This window comes from Hyla sarda, chromosome 8, assembly GCF_029499605.1.
Source record: "Hyla sarda isolate aHylSar1 chromosome 8, aHylSar1.hap1, whole genome shotgun sequence".
Lineage (NCBI taxonomy): Eukaryota > Metazoa > Chordata > Amphibia > Anura > Hylidae > Hyla > Hyla sarda.
In genome coordinates, this window is record NC_079196.1 from 21,220,968 (window position 1) to 21,239,628 (window position 18,661).

At 44.0% G+C, this 18,661-nt stretch overlaps 1 protein-coding gene across 14 annotated transcripts in view; it reads left to right on the top strand.

Annotated features, from left to right (window-relative positions):
* CCNT2 (cyclin T2) overlaps positions 1 to 18,661 on the top strand; it is an 89,251-nt gene that overhangs the window by 2,949 nt on the left and 67,641 nt on the right. For all 14 annotated transcript variants that reach the window (XR_008846845.1, XR_008846844.1, XM_056533229.1 and 11 more), the window contains exons 2-3: positions 6,544 to 6,625; positions 17,633 to 17,761. Coding sequence is in view for 12 of the 14 variants with exons in the window: in XM_056533229.1 (XP_056389204.1) it covers positions 6,544 to 6,625; positions 17,633 to 17,761 (211 nt within the window). In the remaining 2 variants the exon portion in view is untranslated. The remainder of the gene's footprint in view (positions 1 to 6,543; positions 6,626 to 17,632; positions 17,762 to 18,661) is intronic.

Sequence of the window (18,661 nt, forward strand, 5' to 3'; positions counted from 1 at the left end):
CGCGCCGTGGAACCGGGTTTTTCTACATCCCATTATAGTCTATGGGATTTTTACGTTATCCGTTTTATCCAGTCATAGCCCGTTATTAATAACACGTTATTTTGTGACACGAGAAAGTAACGGGAGAAATATTGATGTGCACTATTCTCACGTCACAAAATAACATCAGTTATTAATAACGGGCTATGACTGGTTAAAACGGATAATGTAAAAATCCCATAAACTATAATGGGACTTTGTAATGGCCGTTTAACGGCGGATTTTAAGGGGTTTCATAACAGAACATTATAACTAGTCTTTAACCCCTTAATGACTCAGGACGTAAATGTGCGTCCTGGTAAGTTGGTATTTAATGCACCAGGACGTACATTTACGTCCTATACATAACCGCGAGCATCGGAGCGATGCTCGGGTCATGCGTGGCAGGTCCCGGCTGCTGATAGCAGCCAGGGACCCGCCTGTAATGTCCGCCATTAACCTCTCAGATGCCGTGATCAATACAGATCACGGCTTCTGCAGCATTGCGGACACTAAAATGGATGATCGGATCGCCTACAGCCCTGCCGCGGCGATCTGAGCATCCAGAACGGCAGCCGGAGGTCCCCTCACCTGGCTCCGGCCGTCTCCCGGGGTTCTTCTGCTCTGGTCTACAATCGAGCAGACCAGAAGATGACCGATAATGCTGATCAGTGCTGTGTCCTATACATAGCACTGCACAGTATTAGCAATCAAAGGATTGCTATAGATAGTCCCCTATGTGGACATTAAAAGTGTAAAAATAAAAGTAAAAAAAGTTTATTTTTTTATTTGAAAAACACGGAAAAATGAAAAAGTTATAGGTCTTCAAAATAGCGGGATTTTAAACATACTAATTTGGTTAAACAGTTATATAGTTATACGTATATAAACAGGTTGCGATTTTTTTTTTTTTAACCGCAAAAGTAATAGAAAAGTATGTTATCATGGGTATCATTTTAATCGTATTGACCCAAAGAATAAAGAACACATTTCATTTTTTACCGTAAATTGTACGGTGTGAAAACAAAACTTTGCAAAATTACGGTTTCCTTTTTAATTTCACCACACAAATAGTATTTTTTTGGTTGCGCCATACATTTTATGGTAAAGTGAGTGATGGCATTACAACGGACAACTGGTCGCGCAAAAAACAAGCCCTCATACTAGTCTGTGGATGAAATTATAAAAGAGTTATGATTTTTTGATGGCGAGGAGGAAAAAACAAAAACGTAAAAATTAAATTGTCTGAGTCCTTAAGGGGTTAAAACGGATGAATTTATAGTGTGAAAGGGGCCTTATACTGAGTATATATGGAATATGAGGCTTGTGCCTTTTTTAATTGTGGCTTTATGGCGGTAGTATAATGATTGATGTCAATGTGTACAGGGCACTTGTGTCTTTTATCAGCCTGTTATCTGGAAAATATCTAGCCACAGAACATCTACTTTGTTCCTTTCTCTGAAATTGAAGGGATTATCCCAGGATTAAATTTTCCACCTGTCCACAGAATAGGTGATGACTATCTACTCCCAGGGGGGGGCCTGACTGCTGAGAACCCCACCAATGATGAGAGGGGGGGCCCTTATCATCCATGTAAATGGAGCGGCGGTTGAGCATAGCGCACTTCTGCCCCATTCACTCTGTGGGACTGATGGAGTTGGCGGAGTACAGTGTTTTGCAGACCCATAATAAATGCATAAAGTGGCATTTCTTTACTAGTCCCACACAGAGTAAATGGAGCAGACGTGTACATGCTCATTCAGTTTACTCAGAGGACAAGGACCCCTGTTATATTGATGGGTGAGGGTCTTAGTGGATGGACCCCCACCGATCAGCTACTTATCAGCTGTCATGTAGATAGGTAGTACATTTTAATCTTAAAATGCTGGGTTCACACCACGTTTTTGCAATCCAGTTCCCGTATCAGGTTTTTGATTTTTTTTTTTACGGATTCCTCAAGACCTGACTAAACTGTATCAAAACGTGTGTACAAATTTTTATCCGTATACGGTTCGAAAAAATGATGTCCGGTTGCATCCGGTTTTTAAGAAAAAAAAAAACTGTATACGTTTCACTTTTCACTCCATTATGAATAAAGTTTCACTTGTTTGATTGAAATTCCAACTGTGCAAAGTCAAAAACCGTATGGTGAAAACCGGATGGAACAGTAAGCACATACGGTTCTGTCCGGTTCCCATTGACTCCCATGTTAAAAAAAAAAAAAAAAAAAAAAAACGTATACGGTTTAATATGGTTTTTCACCCGGACCAAAAACATTGGAAGGCCACGGTTTTCCGTCCGGGGGGAAAAAAAAAGTAAAAAACCGTATGGTTTGAGAAACAGAGACGACCGTGTACATTATGGTGCATACAGTTTTGAATGGGAAGTCTATGGGCATGGGTTTCTGTACGGTTGCATATGTTTTTGTTTTTTTATGAAACCATATAGCAAAATCGTGGTGTATCACACTGTATATGATCAGTGGGATTTGACAGCTGTAGGTGCGTTTATATTTTATATGAAATCCTTTAGTGCCCTAGTAAACATTTCTACATTCTTATTAAAAGATCTCAGCTTGTTATCCCCTATCCATACTATAGGGTAGTGGTCTCCAACCTGCGGACCTCCAGATGTTGCAAAACTACAACCCCCAGCATGCCCGGACAGCCAACGGCATGCTGGGAGTTGTAGTTTTGCAACATCTGGAGGTCCGCAGGTTGGATACCACTGCCCTAGTCGACTTATTCATACAGAGCCAGAGCATCAGGCAGGAGATTGTGAACACTGAGCACAGCTTCAAATCCTGCGCATCAAATATGTGCCGGGTACTAGGGATCAACCGATATCGTTTTTTTAGGGCCGTTACCGATAATCGGTGGAGGTTAGGGCCTATAGCCGATAACTTATACCGATATTCCGGTATAAGTTATCGGCTATTTATCCCCCTGCGACACCGCTGCAGATCATTGATTTAAAGCGGGCACTTTAAATCAATGCACTGCAGTGGCTTTTGCGGTGCCATAGGCCGCCACCCGCTTCTCTCCCCCTGCCTGTCCGGGGGTCCTGAGACCTATCACCGCCACCGCTCCCCCCGCCGCACCGCGACCGCTGCTGCACCCGTGACCGACCCCGACGCACCCCGACCTACCCAACCCCCCGCACCGCACCGCACCGGCCCCATTGCCTCCCCCATCCCCGGTTTTATAATTACCTGTTCCCGGGATCCACTCCACATCTGGCTTCGGTGGCGTCCTCCTGAACTGTCACTGTGCGCACTGACGGTGACGTCACGTCGCGCACGTCACTCGTCATTGCGCACAGCGTAACGCAGGACGTAGCAGGAGAAAAAAGTAGCGTGGGTTCCGGTAACAGGTAATTATAAAACTGGGGATGGGGGAGGCTATGGGGCCGGGGCGGTGGGGGGTGCGACGCAGTGCGGGGGGGGGGGGGGGCGGTCGCGGTGGGGGCGGTGCGGGAGACGGGGCATTATCGGCAAGGTAATTGCCGATACCCATAATGCCCAAAATCGTGATTATCGGCCATACCGATAATCGCTCGATCCCTACCGGGTACTGTATGTGTGAATACACCATTAAAGGGATATTCCAGCCACTAAAAACGTATCCCCTATCTACAGTGCTCGGATATCCTCAGCTCTCCCATAGACATTTCATTGAGTGTCCGCCGACCTGCTGTTTCGTGCAGCAGAGAAACTCTGGGCCCCATTCTGCAGATTGTGCGGGGTAAGGGTGGGTTCATACCACGATTTTTCTATACAGTTTTTGGATAAGTTTTTTTTTTTTTTTTTTAAACCGTATGCAACTGTACAGCAAATTGTGGCCATAGACTTTCCATTCAAAACCGTATGCACCATATTGTATACGGTTGTCTCCATTTTTCACACGACACTGTTTTTTACTTTTTTTTTCTGGACAGAAAACCGTGGCCTACCACGGTTTTTGGTCCTGGTGAAAAACCGTATTGACCCGTATACGTTTTTTTTTTAACATGGGAGTCAATGGGAACCGTACAGAACTGTATGTGCGTACGGTTCCATCCAGTGTTTACCATACGGTTTTTACTTTGCACAGTTTTTCTTCTTGGAATTTCAATCAAACAAGTGAAACTTTATTCATAATGGAGTGAAAAGTTCAAAACGTATACGTTTTTTTTCTTAAAAAAAACTGATTCAACCAGACATCATTTTTCAACCGTATACAGATAAAACTTTGTACACACGTTTTCATACAGTTTAGTCAGGTTTTGAGAAATCCATTTTTTTAACAAAAACCTGATAAACTATATTGCAAAAACGTGGTGTGAACCTACCCTAAATGAGTTTTAGGTGCAGGCGTACCCCTTTATGTTTTATCTCAGGTTATGAAGATGGGTATGGGCTCAATGGCCAGGACCTGCATAGATTATTGCGAGGGGCGTCCAGTGTCCCTTTTCAAATGACTTGGGGGACAGACGAGCATAGTGGCATCTTAGGATTTCTTTGAGGGTGCTGTAATAGTAAGAAATACCCACCGGCCTTGGTGTAAAATCACATTCATCCTCGCTGCTCTAAGGTTAGGACAGCTACAAGGGCTGAACTCCTTAGGAGGATAGTGTTTCCCAACCAGGGTGCCTCCAGCTGTTGCAAAACTACAACTTCCAGCATGCCCGGACAGCCAAAGGCTGTCCCCACTGCACAATGGAGAAGGACCATGCCCATGTGAACAGGCCCTAAAGCATCAATGCAGACCATACACATTAACACAGTGTTTCCCAACCAGGGTGCCTCCAGCTGTTGCAAAACTACAACTCCCAGCATGCCCGGACAGCCTACGGCTGTCTGTGCATACTGGGAGTTGTAGTTTCGCAACAGCGGGAGGCACCCTGTTTGGGAAACACTGCCTTAGGCTATGTTCACACAGCTGTATTCACTGTAATATACCGCATAGACAATAGACTTTCCGCTGCAGCAGAGTCCCATTTTATTTCAGTGGAATTCTGCTGCATTGTGCACACGGCGGAAACATCTGCCACATAAATCCCGATTCTGTTGTCCGCAGAAAGCATAGACTCGTGGAATCTTTCTGCGTATTCCCCTTGGAAATGCATTGCTGTCTATGAGACATTTCTGAGCGGTACTAGCACCCGCCGGATTTTCAAATGTGCGGAATGTCCACCCATATTTTCCGTATACATTCCCATATATTCTGCCTATTTTCGGTCATGTGAACATAGCCTTACATTGATTTTTAGACAAAAAAAAATTTTGTCACAAAATATTTCATTCAACTGCTCAGCCGAATTCTGCGTGCACCCCGAGATCCCCTTTGTGAAGTTATTTTTCAATTTGTATAAAAATCTCTGGGGAGAGATGATGATTTTCTGCACAAATTAAAGATGATCAGTGCTAAGAAATGTATTTCCTCTCCGCAGGATAGGGGATAAATGTCTGATTGTGGGGGTCCAACCACTGGGACACCCCTCAATCTCCTATACGGGGCCTCAGCTCCTGTGTGTCATGTTTCGCACACAGCAGGTCAGCTGGTCTAAACACGCCTCCTCCATTTATCTCTAGGGTTCCTGTGTCTCCGCCTCTCCCATAGAGATGAATGGAGATGGCGCGTTTCGATCAGCTGACCTGCTGTGTGCGAAACGTCACACACAGGAGCTGAGCTGGGGCCCCCTATGGGAGCTGGGTACAGATTGAGTATAGGAGCCGGGGTCCTAGACGTGAGATCATGGGGGGTCCCAGCAGTTGGACTCCCCCCGCTATCATACATTTATCTGGACATCTTCTTATAGGGGTACTCTGGTGGAAAACTTTTTATGTTATTTATTTTTTAAATGAACCGGTGCCAGAAAGTTAAACAGATTTGTAAATGACTTCTATTAAAAAATCTTAATCCTTCCAGTAGTTTTTAGGGGCTGTATACTACAGAGGAAATGCTTTTTCTTTTTGGATTTCTCTGATGTCATGACCACAGTGCTCTCTGCTGACCTCTGCTGTCCATTTTAGGATCTGTCCAGAGCAGGATAGGTTTGCTATGGGGATTTTCTCGTGCTCTGGACAGTTCCTAAAATGAACAGCAGAGGTCAGCAGAGAGCACTGTGGTCATGACAGAAGAGAAATCCAAAAATAATATAATTTCCTCTGTAGTATATAGCCACTAATAGGTACTGGAAGAATTAAGATTTTTTTTTAATAGAAGTAATTTACAAATCTGTAAAAAAAAAAAAAAATAAAAAAAAATTTAAATAATAATTCCACCGGAGTACCCCTTCTGTTTAACACTTTGTAACACCATTCATTCTCATTGTGTTATTTGATGTCCTGTACTTCCTGCACCTTTTATTTTACCTACACATCTAAATGGAGAGCGATGAAGAGAGTTTGTGTTGACGACGTCTTCACAGGTATCTGTTCAGACTATGCACGGGGGGGTGGGGGGGCTCCGGGTGTTGCGGCTTCTTTTGTTGTTCACTTTTCCTTCCAATCCAGCCGTTCATTTCCTTAACCAGATTGTCCAGATCCCAGCTAACCATCAACACTGCCATTGTTTACATGCACCGATTCTATATGCATCATTCTTTTACCAAATACCACAGAAATGTAAGTACTTTTCTCCATCTTTTGTGTTCATGGAAATGTTACTTGTTTTTGTTGAAGGGATTAACCAGATAGACGTGTCAAAGAATTATGTAGTATCAGTAGGGGGCAGTAGCTGGATCCTGTGTGTTATCTGCAGGCCTACCAGTCGCCAGGAGGCCATGGGGGGTCCCAGCAATTTGACTCCTACTGATAAAGTACTCATCACCTATCCTCTGACTGAAGTGACAATTTTTAATTGGTATAAAAATCTTGTGCCTCCAGCTGTTGCAAAACTACAACTCCCAGTATGCCTGGACAGTCGTTGTAGTTTTGCAACAGCTGGAGGCACACTGGTTAGTCATTCATTCATTTAAAGCGCGGCCCGCAAGTCATTCATTTAAAGCGCGGTCTGCAAGTCATTCATTTAAAGCGCGGCCCGCAAGTCATTCATTTAAAGCGCGGCCCGCAAGTCATTCATTTAAAGCGCGGCCCGCAAGTCATTCATTTAAAGCGCGGCCCGCAAGTCATTCATTTAAAGCGCGGCCCGCAAGTCATTCATTTAAAGCGCGGCCCGCAAGTCATTCATTTAAAGCGCGGCCCGCAAGTCATTCATTTAAAGCGCGGCCCGCGAGTCATTCATTTAAAGCGCGGCCCGCGAGTCATTCATTTAAAGCGCGGCCCGCAAGTCATTCATTTAAAGCGCGGCCCACGAGTCATTCATTTAAAGCGCGGCCCGCGAGTCATTCATTTAAAGCGCGGCCCGCGAGTCATTCATTTAAAGCGCGGCCCGCGAGTCATTCATTTAAAGCGCGGCCCGCCGCGAGTCATTCATTTAAAGCGCGGCCCGCCGCGAGTCATTCATTTAAAGCGCGGCCCGCCGCGAGTCATTCATTTAACCCCTTAAGGACGCAGGACGTAAATGTACGTCCTGGTGCGGTGGTACTTAACGCACCAGGACGTACATTTACGTCCTAAGCATAACCGCGGGCATCGGAGTGATGCCCGTGTCATGCGCGGCTGATCCCGGCTGCTGATCGCAGCCAGGGACCCGCCGGCAATGGCCGACGCCCGCGATCTCGCGGGCGTCCACCATTAACCCCTCAGGTGCCGGGATCAATACAGATCCCGGCATCTGCGGCAGTGCGCGATTTGAATGAATGATCGGATCTTCCGCAGCGCTGCTGCGGGGATCCGATCATTCATAACGCCGCACGGAGGTCCCCTCTCCTTCCTCCGTCCGGCTCCCGGCGTCTCCTGCTCTGGTCTGTGATCGAGCAGACCAGAGCAGGAGATGACCGATAATACTGATCTGTTCTATGTCCTATACATAGAACAGATCAGTATTAGCAATCATGGTATTGCTATGAATAGTCCCCCTATGGGGACTATTCATGTGTAAAAAAAAATGTAAAAAAATGTAAAAGTAAAAGTAAAAAAAAAGTGAAAAATCCCTTCCCCCAATAAAAAAGTAAAACGTCCGTTTTTTCCTATTTTACCCCCAAAAAGCGTAAAAAAATTTTTTATAGACATATTTGGTATCGCCGCGTGCGTAAATGTCCGAACTATTAAAATAAAATGTTAATGATCCCGTACGGTGAACGGCGTGAACGAAAAAAAATAAAAAAAAGTCAAAAATTCCTACTTTTTTAATACATTTTATTAAAAAAAAAATTATAAAAAGTGTATTAAAAGTTTTTTATATGCAAATGTGGTATAAAAAAAAAAAGTACAGATCATGGCACAAAAAATGAGCCCCCATACCGCCGCTTATATGGAAAAATAAAAAAGTTAGAGGTCATCAAAATAAAGGGATTATAAACATACTAATTTGGTTAAAAAGTTTGTGATTTTTTTTTAAGCGCAACAATAATATAAAAGTATATAATAATGGGTATCATTTTAATCGTATTGACCCTAAGAATAAAGAACACACGTCATTTTTACCATAAATTGTACGGCGTGAAAACAAAACCTTCCAAAATTAGCAAAATTGCGTTTTTCGTTTTAATTTCCCCACAAAAAGTGTTTTTTGGTTGCGCCATACATTTTATGATATAATGAGTGATGTCATTACAAAGGACAACTGGTCGTGCAAAAAACAAGCCCTCATACTAGTCTGTGGATGAAAATATAAAAGAGTTATGATTTTTAGAAGGCGAGGAGGAAAAAATGAAAACGTAAAAATTAAATTGTCTGAGTCCTTAAGGCCAAAATGGGCTGAGTCCTTAAGGGGTTAAAGTGCCGGCAGCCGCGAGTCATTCATTTAAAGTGCCGGCAGCCGCGAGTCATTCATTTTAAAGTTCCGCGGCCTGGAGGGGATGGGGGGGGATATTGTTAGAGAAATATAGCATCGCCTGGGGGTCATATATGATTAGTTCCTCGGGGGGGGGGGGACATTGCATTTTTGGTCATACCGTCCAGCTCTAGTCTCAACTTTATTACCATGTTTAATACTTAGGCCCAATCTATTAGGCAAATTTTTTATAAACCTTGGAATATTCTGCAAGATGAAGATCATCTGAAAGATATTCTTCCAAAACTCACTTACATAGAGCACAATGTTATAAATGTGGACGCAGTTTGTCCACGATTTTGCAGATCTGTTTTTTACAAATCACAACTGGGTTCACACAATAACATTACAGGTTATGGATACTAGATTTATGGGGATAGAATGTTCCAGGGATTTATACTGATCGCCAAATTAGGGTCGGGAAGACATTTTTCCTCTGTCATGGGGCAATTGGCCTTCCTCTGGATCAACACAGTAGAGTTTTAGGTTGAACTCATAGGCCCAGATTTATCAAATTGTGTGAGAGAAAAAAAATAGTGGTTTTCCCTCAGCAACCAATCACGATTCAGGTTTCACTTTACCAGATCTCCTTACCTGAGCTGTGATTGGTTGCTGTGGGAAAATCTCTCTACTTTTTCTCTTCCACAGTTTGATAAATCTGGGACATAATGTTCAAAGTCCTTTTTTTCCGACCTCACAAATTGTTACATTGTAAATCATAAGAAAAATAAGGCAGTAAAATAGGAATAAAAATGGAAATGAATACAAATGAAATATGCCTGAAAACACTGTGTGAACACCGTTTGAGAGCCCGAACATTGGAATTTTTAGCCACATAAGGCTTGGGTCTTTATTTTCTGTGGGCTAGTTGTATGTTTTAATATCAGCATTTGAGGGTGCATATAATGTATTGAAAAACATGGGAAAGCTTATGTAGAATGGAAGAAGTAATTTTGCAGTTTTTGTAACTTTTTTTTTAATTTTATTTTAAAGGGCTCACAGGGTGACTCCACCTTTTGTTAGGGCTCATACAGACGCGTTGTGTACGCTGCCCATATGGTCTCCTCTTTCACAAAGTGCAGTCTTCTACCTATGCAGTGTGAACAGGGTCATTATTCTAAGTAAAGCAGCTCATGGGCTGTATGAGGGGTGAGAGGTGAAGGATCATAAACCTCCCAATAGGAATTGTCCTTAAAGGGGTTCTCCACCGTAAGGGGATTTTAGTACGTACCTGGCAGACAGTAATGGACATGCTTAGGAAGGATCTGCGCTTGTCTTGGGGCTAAATGTCTATGCTGTGAGATTACCATAACACTGTGGCTAGCTTTTTCTGAACTGATATTTCCTGTTTGAGTTTTCTTTTTTGCCTACAAATCCCACAATTCCATTTTCCTCCCTCCGACACATCAGCCACCCCACCCATTGAAACCTAAATGAGGTGCATCCATTCAAAAGACCTGTGGTTTTCAATCAGGGTGCCTACAGCTGTTGCATTAGTTGCAGATTGATCCCTCCACCCATTGAAGCAGACAGGCTCCCTGTCATTAGCTGACTAGTGATGTCAAGTCTCAGCCGCATTGCAACCTGGGAAAAATCTGAGACAACAGTCATTTTGTATGCTGTTATAAATAAATATTGGGGTGAAAATCACAGAAGAATTGTAAGAAAACCGTCACACACAGGTACATACATTATATTATGAACTACACTAACTTTACAGCCCCTGTAGCATAGTCAAATAAAAATAATTCCTAGAATACACCTTTAACCCCTTAAGGACGCAGGACGTAAATGTACGTCCTGGTGAGGTGGTACTTAACGCACCAGGACGTACATTTACGTCCTAAGCATAACCGTGGGCATCAGAGCGATGCCCGTGTCATGCGCGGCTGATCCCGGCTGCTGATCGCAGCCAGGGACCCGCCGGCTATGGCCGACGCCCGCGATCTCGCGGGCGTCCGCCATTAACCCCTCAGGTGCCGGGATCAATACAGATCCCGGCATCTGCGGCAGTTCGCCATTTAAATGCACGATCGGATCGCCCGCGGCGCTGCTGCGGGGATCCGATCATTCATAACGCCGCACAGAGGTCCCCTCTCCTTCCTCCGTGCGGCTCCCGGCGTCTTCTGCTCTGGTCTGTGATCGAGCAGACCAGAGCAGAAGATCACCGAAAACACTGATCTGTTCTATGTCCTATACATAGAACAGATCAGTATTAGCAATCATGGTATTGCTATGAATAGTCCCCTATGGGGACTATTCAAGTGTAAAAAAAAAAAATGTAAAAGTAAAAAAAAAGTGAAAAATCCCCTCCCCCAATAAAAAAGTAAAACGTCATTTTTTTCCTATTTTACCCCCATAAAGCGTAAAAAACATTTTTTATAGACATATTTGGTATCGCCGCGTGCGTAAATGTCCGATCTATTAAAATAAAATGTTAATGATCCCGTACGGTGAACGGCGTGAACGAAAAAAAATAAAAAGTCCAAAATTCCTACTTTTTTAATACATTTTATTTAAAAAAAAATTATAAAAAATGTATTAAAAGTTTTTTATATGCAAATGTGGTATCAAAAAAAAGTACAGATCATGGCGCAAAAAATGAGCCCCCATACCGCCACTTATACGGAAAAATAAAAAAGTTAGAGGTCATCAAAATAAAGGGATTATAAACGTACTAATTTGGTTAAAAAGTTTGTGATTTTTTTTAAGCGCAACAATAATATAAAAGTATGTAATAATGAGTATCATTTTAATCGTATTGACCCTCAGAATAAAGAACACACGTCATTTTTACCATAAATTGTACGGCGTGAAAACAAAACCTTCCAAAATTAGCAAAATTGCGTTTTTCGTTTTAATTTCCCCACAAAAATTGTGCTTTTTGGTTGCGCCATACATTTTATGACATGAGTGATGTCATTACAAAGGACAACTGGTCGCGCAAAAAACAAGCCCTCATACTAGTCTGTGGATGAAAATATAAAAGAGTTATGATTTTTAGAAGGCGAGGAGGAAAAAATGAAAACGTAAAAATTAAATTGTCTGAGTCCTTAAGGCCAAAATGGGCTGAGTCCTTAAGGGGTTAACACTAGACAGCTGCAGTAATAATCGGTCATTGGTTAATGCAGTGTTTCCCAACCAGGATGCCTCCAGCTGTTGCAAAACTACAACTCCCAGCTTGCCTGGACAGCCTTCGGCTGTCCAGGCATGCTGGGAGTTGTAGTTTTGCAACAGCTGAAGGCACCCTGGTTGGGAAACACTGTTTTAATGAGTATGGACTGCATTGATGCGTTAGGGCCTGTTCACATGGGAATGGTCCTCGCCCGTGTGCCATCCTGCAGTGGGGAGCAGCACTGAAGCGCCAATTGACTTTAATCAGAACTTTAATGCTGAACTGCATGGAAAAGAAATGACGTGTCACTACTTTTCTGTCGGGCTCCTGATCTACCATTGCATTTACTATGAGCAGGGTTTCACACTTTTTTTTCACCGCAGAAATAGTCACAATAAAATAGGACTTTTGTTTGGAACTATATTTGTGCATGAAGCCCCTGCAAAATAATCCTGACATTTTATCCACTCCACTGGAAAACATATTTTTTTTTATATCAACTGCTGCCAGAAAGTAAAACAGATTTGTAAATGACTTCTATTTAAAAATCTTAAAGGGGTACTCCGCCCCTAGCATCTTATCCCCTATCCAAAGGATAGAGGATAAGATGTCAGATTGCTGGGGTCCCGCTGCTGGGAACTGCCGGGATCTCGGCTGCGGCACCCCACTATCATTACTGCATAGCGCACGCTCGCTCTGTGTGTAAGGACCGGCGATACAGGGGCCGGAGCATTGTGATGTCATGGCTCCGCCCCTTGTAACGTCATGGCCCACCCCTTTAATGCAAGTCTATGGGAGGGGGCGTGATGGCCGCCACGTCCCTTCCCATAGACTTGTATTGAGGGGGTGGGCCGTGACGTCACAAGGGGCGGAGCCATGACGTAACTATGCTCCGGCCCCTGTATTGCCAGTCATTAAGCACAGAGCGAGCGTGCTCTGTGCAGTAATGATAGCGGAGTGCCACCGCAGCAGAGATCCCAGGGGTCCCCAGCAGCGGGACCCCGGCGATCTGACATCTTATCCCCTATCCTTTGGATAGGGGATAAGATTCTAGGGGCGGAGTACCCCTTTAATCCTTCCAGTTCTTATCAGCTTCTGTATGTTCCACTGGAAGTTCTTTTCTTTTTTAATTTCCTTTCTGCCTGACCACAGTGCTCTCTGCTGACACCTCTGTCCATTTTTGGAACTATCCAGAGTAGGAGCAAATACCCATAGCAAACCTCTCCTGCTCTGGACAGTTCCTGACATGGACAGAGGTGTCACCAGTGAGCACTGTGGTCAGACAGAAAGGAAATAAAAAAAAAGAGCTTCCTGTGGAACATACAGAAGCTGATAAGTAGTGGAAGGATTAAGTTCTTTTAATAGAAGTAATTTACAAATCTGTTTAACTTTCTGCCACAAAAGTTTTCCAGGGGAGCACCCCTTTAAATCCTTGCTCCACTTACTAAGCCCCTGGCTCTCCTGCCTAAGTATTAATACTGATAGCGGGAGACACTGCAGAGGGGACAGGCCAAATAATCAGGAAAATGTCTGAAGCTGAAGCCTCATCTGCCTTCCTCCTGTCTATTTGAGACTGTCTTCTGATGTCTCCCTTACTATGTGGCCTGCACCGCCTCCCTCCTGGTGTCTTCCATCTTCAGGGTGCGTACACACGGAGTAAATGAAGAGTAATTCACGCCGAAAAATTTACGGGCAGAAAAAATAATTTTATTTTTGTGCAAAATTCGTGTGAAATTCGCGCAAAATTGCACGCGGACATGGGGGAGAAAGAAGTGAAGGGTTTTTCAGTCATTTCCGTGCAAATTGTACACGAATTCCACACAAATTGCGCGCAAAAACGATGTCGGGTGGAATTGTTTTTTTTACCGTTGACTTCTATTGGATTCTGCTAGCGGAATCAGCTTGAAGAATGAACATGCTCTTTCTTCCAGCGGAACCGAATTCAGCGTCGGAATTCTCCTAGCAGAATTTCCGCAGTGTGAACAGGACAGCGGAAATAACATTAAAGTCAATGGGCAGAGGGGATGAGCATTAATTTGGAGCGGAGAATTCAAGAGGAATTCCTCTTGAATTACTCGGTGTGAGCGCACCCTCAGTCTTAAACTTTAGGCGGGAGAGCCAGCGGGTTATGTAAATGGAGCCGTGCCTTAAAAGGGGTACTCCGGTGGAAAATAATTTTTTTGTTTTTGTTTTTTTTTAATCAACTGGTGCCAGAAAGTTAAACATATTTGTAAATTACTTCTATTTAAAAATCTTAATCTTTCCAGTACTTATCAGCTGCTGTATGCTCCACACGAAGTTGTATAGTTCTTTTCTGTCTGACTACAGTGCTCTCTGCTGACACCTCTGTCCATGTCAGGAACTGTCCAGAGCAGAAACAAATCCCCATAGCAATCCTATCCTTCCTTATCCTACCCTGACAGAAAGGAAATTCAAAAAGAAAAGAATTTCCGCTGTAGTATACTGCAGCTGATAAGTAGTGAAAGGATTAAGGTTTTTTAATAGAAGTAATTTACAAATCTGTTTAACTTTCTGCCACCAGTTGATTTAAAAAAAAAATATAAAAAGGTTTTCCACCCAAGTACCCTTTTAACCCCATAACGACGCAGGACGTAAATGTGCGTCCTGGTGAGCTGGTACTTAACGCACCAGGACGTACATTTACGTCCTATACATAACCGCGATCATCGGAGCAATGCCCGGATCATGTGCGGCTGGTCCCGGCTGCTGATAGCAGCCAGGGACCTGCCGGTAATGGTGGACATCCGCGATCATGCGAATGTCCGCCAGTAACCCCTCAGATGCCGTGATCCATTTTTCCTATTTCACCCCCAAAAAGTGTAAAAGAATAAATAAAATAAAATATTTTATATACATATTTGGTATCGCTGCGTGCGTAAATATACGAACTATTAAAATAAATTGTTAATGATACCGTATGGTCAACGGCGTGAAAGTAAAAAAAAAAAATGCCAATATAGCTGCTTTTTTATAATATTTTATTCCAAAAAATTATTTATAAAAAAAGTATTAAGTTTTATATAAGCAAATGTGGTATCAATAAAAAGTACAGATCACGTTGTAAAAAAATGAGCCCTCATACCGCCGCTTATACGGAAAAATGAAAGTTATAGGCCTTCAAAATAGGAGGATTTTGAATGTACCGTATAAGCCGACCCGAGTATAAGCCGAGACCCCTAATTTCAACCCAAAATCCCAGGAAAAGTTATTGACTCGAGTATAAGCCTAGGGTGGGAAATACATCATCCCCCCCCTGTCATCATCCAGACCCGTCATTAACATCCTCATCACCGCCTGTCATCATCCAGACCCTCATCATCATCACCTGTCATCATCCCCTTGTCATCATCCCACACATCCCCCCTTTCATCATCCCCTTGTCATCATCCCCACCCCCCTTCATCATCCCCTTGTCATCATCCCACACATCCCCCCCTTCATCATCCCCTTATCATCCCACACATCCCCCTTCATCATCCCCTTGTCATCATCCTCACCCCCCTTCATCATCCCCTTGTCATCATCCCACACATCCCCCCCTTCATCATCCCCTTGTCATCATCCCCACCCCCCTTCATCATCCCACACACCCCCCTTCATCATCCCCTTGTAATCATCCCACCCCCCCCCCTTCATCATCCCCTTGTCATCATCCCACACCCCCCTTCATCATCCCCTTGTCATCATCCCACACCCCCCTTCATCATCCCACACACCCATTCATCATCCCACACCCCCCCCCTTCATCATCCCACCCCCCCTTCATCATCCTCTTATCATCCGCCCGCAGTGGTCTTCAACCTGCGGACCTCCAGAGGTTTCAAAACTACAACTCCCAGCAAGCCCGGGCAGCCATCGGCTGTCTGGGCTTGCTGGGAGTTGTAGTTTTGAAACCTCCGGAGGTCCGCAGGTTGAAGACCACTGCGGCCTTCGACATCATCCAGCCCCCTCTCACCCCCTTTAGTTCTGTACAGTACTCACCTCCGCTCGGCGCTGGTCCCGTGCTGTAGGACTGTCCGGTGAGGAGGTTGTCCGGTGGGATAGTGGTTCCGGGCTGCTATCTTCACCGGGGAGGCCTCTTCTAAGCGCTTCGGGCCCGGCCCCAGAATAGTCACGTTGCCTTGACAACGACGCAGAGGTACGTTCATTGCCAACGTACTTCTGCGTCATTGTCAAGGCAACGCCTCTATTCCGGGCCCGCAGCGCGGAGAAGAGGCGCCCCCGGTGAAGATAGCAGCCCGGAACCACTATCCCACCGGACAACCTCCTCACCGGACAGTCCTACAGCACGGGACCAGCGCCGAGCGGAGGTGAGTACTGTACAGAACTAAAGGGGGTGAGAGGGGGCTGGATGATGTCGAAGGCCGCAGTGGTCTTCAACCTGCGGACCTCCGGAGGTTTCAAAACTACAACTCCCAGCAAGCCCAGACAGCCGATGGCTGCCCGGGCTTGCTGGGAGTTGTAGTTTTGAAACCTCTGGAGGTCCGCAGGTTGAAGACCACTGCGGGTGGAGAGTTCACTCGAGTATAAGCCATGGGGGGGTGTTTTCAGCACAAAAAATCGTGCTGAAAAACTCGGCTTATACTCGAGTATATACGGTACTAATTTGGTTAAAAAGTTAGCGATTTTTTTATTTTTTTTTAAGCGCAACAGTAATAGAAAAGTATGTTATCATGGGTATCATTTTAATCGTATTGACCCAAAGAATAAATAGCACATGTCATTTTTACCGTAAATTTTACGGTGTGAAAACGAAACCTTCAAAAATTTGCTAAATGCAGTTTTCTTTTTTATTTCCCCACACAAATAGTATTTTTTGGTTGCGCCATACATTTTATGGTTAAGTGAGTGATGGCATTACAACGGACAACTGGTCGCGCAAAAAACAAGCCCTCATACTAGTCTGTGGACTAAAATATAAAAGTTATGATTTTTTGAAGGCGAGGAGGAAAAAACGAAAACGTAAAAATAAAATTGTCTGAGTCCTTAAGGCCCAAATGGGCTGTGTCCTTAAAGGGGTACTCCGCCCCTAGACATCTTATCCCCTATCCAAAGGATAGGGGATAAGATGTCAGTACGCTGCGGTCCCGCTGCTGGGAAGCCCCGCTGCGGCACCGCGCTATCATTACTGCACAGAGAGAGTTCGCTCTGTGTGTAATGACGGGCGATACAGGGGGTGGAGCCGTGTGATGTCATGGCTCCGCCCCTCGTGACATCACTGCCTGTCGCCTTAATGAAAGTCTATGGAAGGGGGCGTGACAACCGCCGCGCCCCCTCCCATAGACTTGTATTGAAAGGGACGGGGATCCCAGCGTACTGACATCTTATCCCCTATCCTTTGGATAGGGGATAAGATGTCTAGGGGTGGAGTACCCCTTTAAGGGGTTAAGGTGTATTAGGATTATTGTACATTATGCTCTGAGAAGCTGTGAAAATGTACAATATTGGATCTAGTTAATACAGAACTATACAAAACGGTGCAAAAAACCCCAATGTGGTTATATTACCTATTTGTTTGCTGGAAAGATTGTCCCTTCATACATGATTGAGCCAGTGTATTATTTATGGGTTATTTTATTTATTTTCTTCTTTTTCTCAGATAATTTCTCCTACTGCATTGTTCCTGGCTGCTAAAGTGGAGGAACAGCCACGTAAACTTGAACATGTGATTAAAGTCTGTCATGCTTGTCTTAATCCGGTGGATCCACAGCTGGATACAAAATGCGATGTAAGTGAAGATCTGTATACTTTCTTATTCCGGTGACTATTGTGCGTGGTTTTGCTTTCTGGCAGTACAGCATTGATGACATCTGCGATCTATGTCTGTCACATTAGCTTTGAGTGACCCTTGCAATATGTTACAGTGATCGACTTTTGTCCCCCCTCAAAGGGGGGTGTTCCGACAGAAATTGACCTATTGCTTAAATCAAGTTCTGTAGTTAAAGGGGTACTCTGAGGAAAACATTTCTATTTATTTTATCTTTTATCAACTGGCTCCAGATAAAAATCTTAATCCAGTTTCAGTACTTATGAGCTGCTGAAGTTGAGTTGTTCTTTTCTAAGTGCTCTCTGATGACACCTGTCTCAGGAACTGTCCAGAGTAGAAACAAATCCCCATAGCAAACTTCTTCTGCTCTGTGCAGTTCCCGAGACAAGCAGAGATGTCAGCAGAGAGCACTGTTGCCAGACAGAAAAGAACAACTCAACTTCAGCAGCTGATAATTATTGGAAGGAGTAAGATTTTTTTTTATAGAAGTAATTTACAAATCTGTTTAACTTTCTGGAGCCAGGTGATATATGGAAAAAAAAACTTTTTTTTTCCTGGAATACCCCTTTAATAGCCAAAAGCTATGATAGAAATTTAAAGAAGAAAAAAAAGGAGGTAAAAGTAAATAGGTCTGCAATTCGCCATCTTATCAACTTCCACAGGAAGTTGTGTAGTTCTTTCCTGTCTGAACTGTCCAGAGCAGGAGCAAATCCCCATAGCAAACCTCTCCTGCTCCAGACAGTTCCTGACATGGACAGAGGTGTCAGCAGAGAGCACTGTGGTCAGACGGAAAGAGCTACACAACTTCCTGTGGAGCAATACAGCAGCTAAGTACTAGAAGGATTAAGAGTTTTATATACA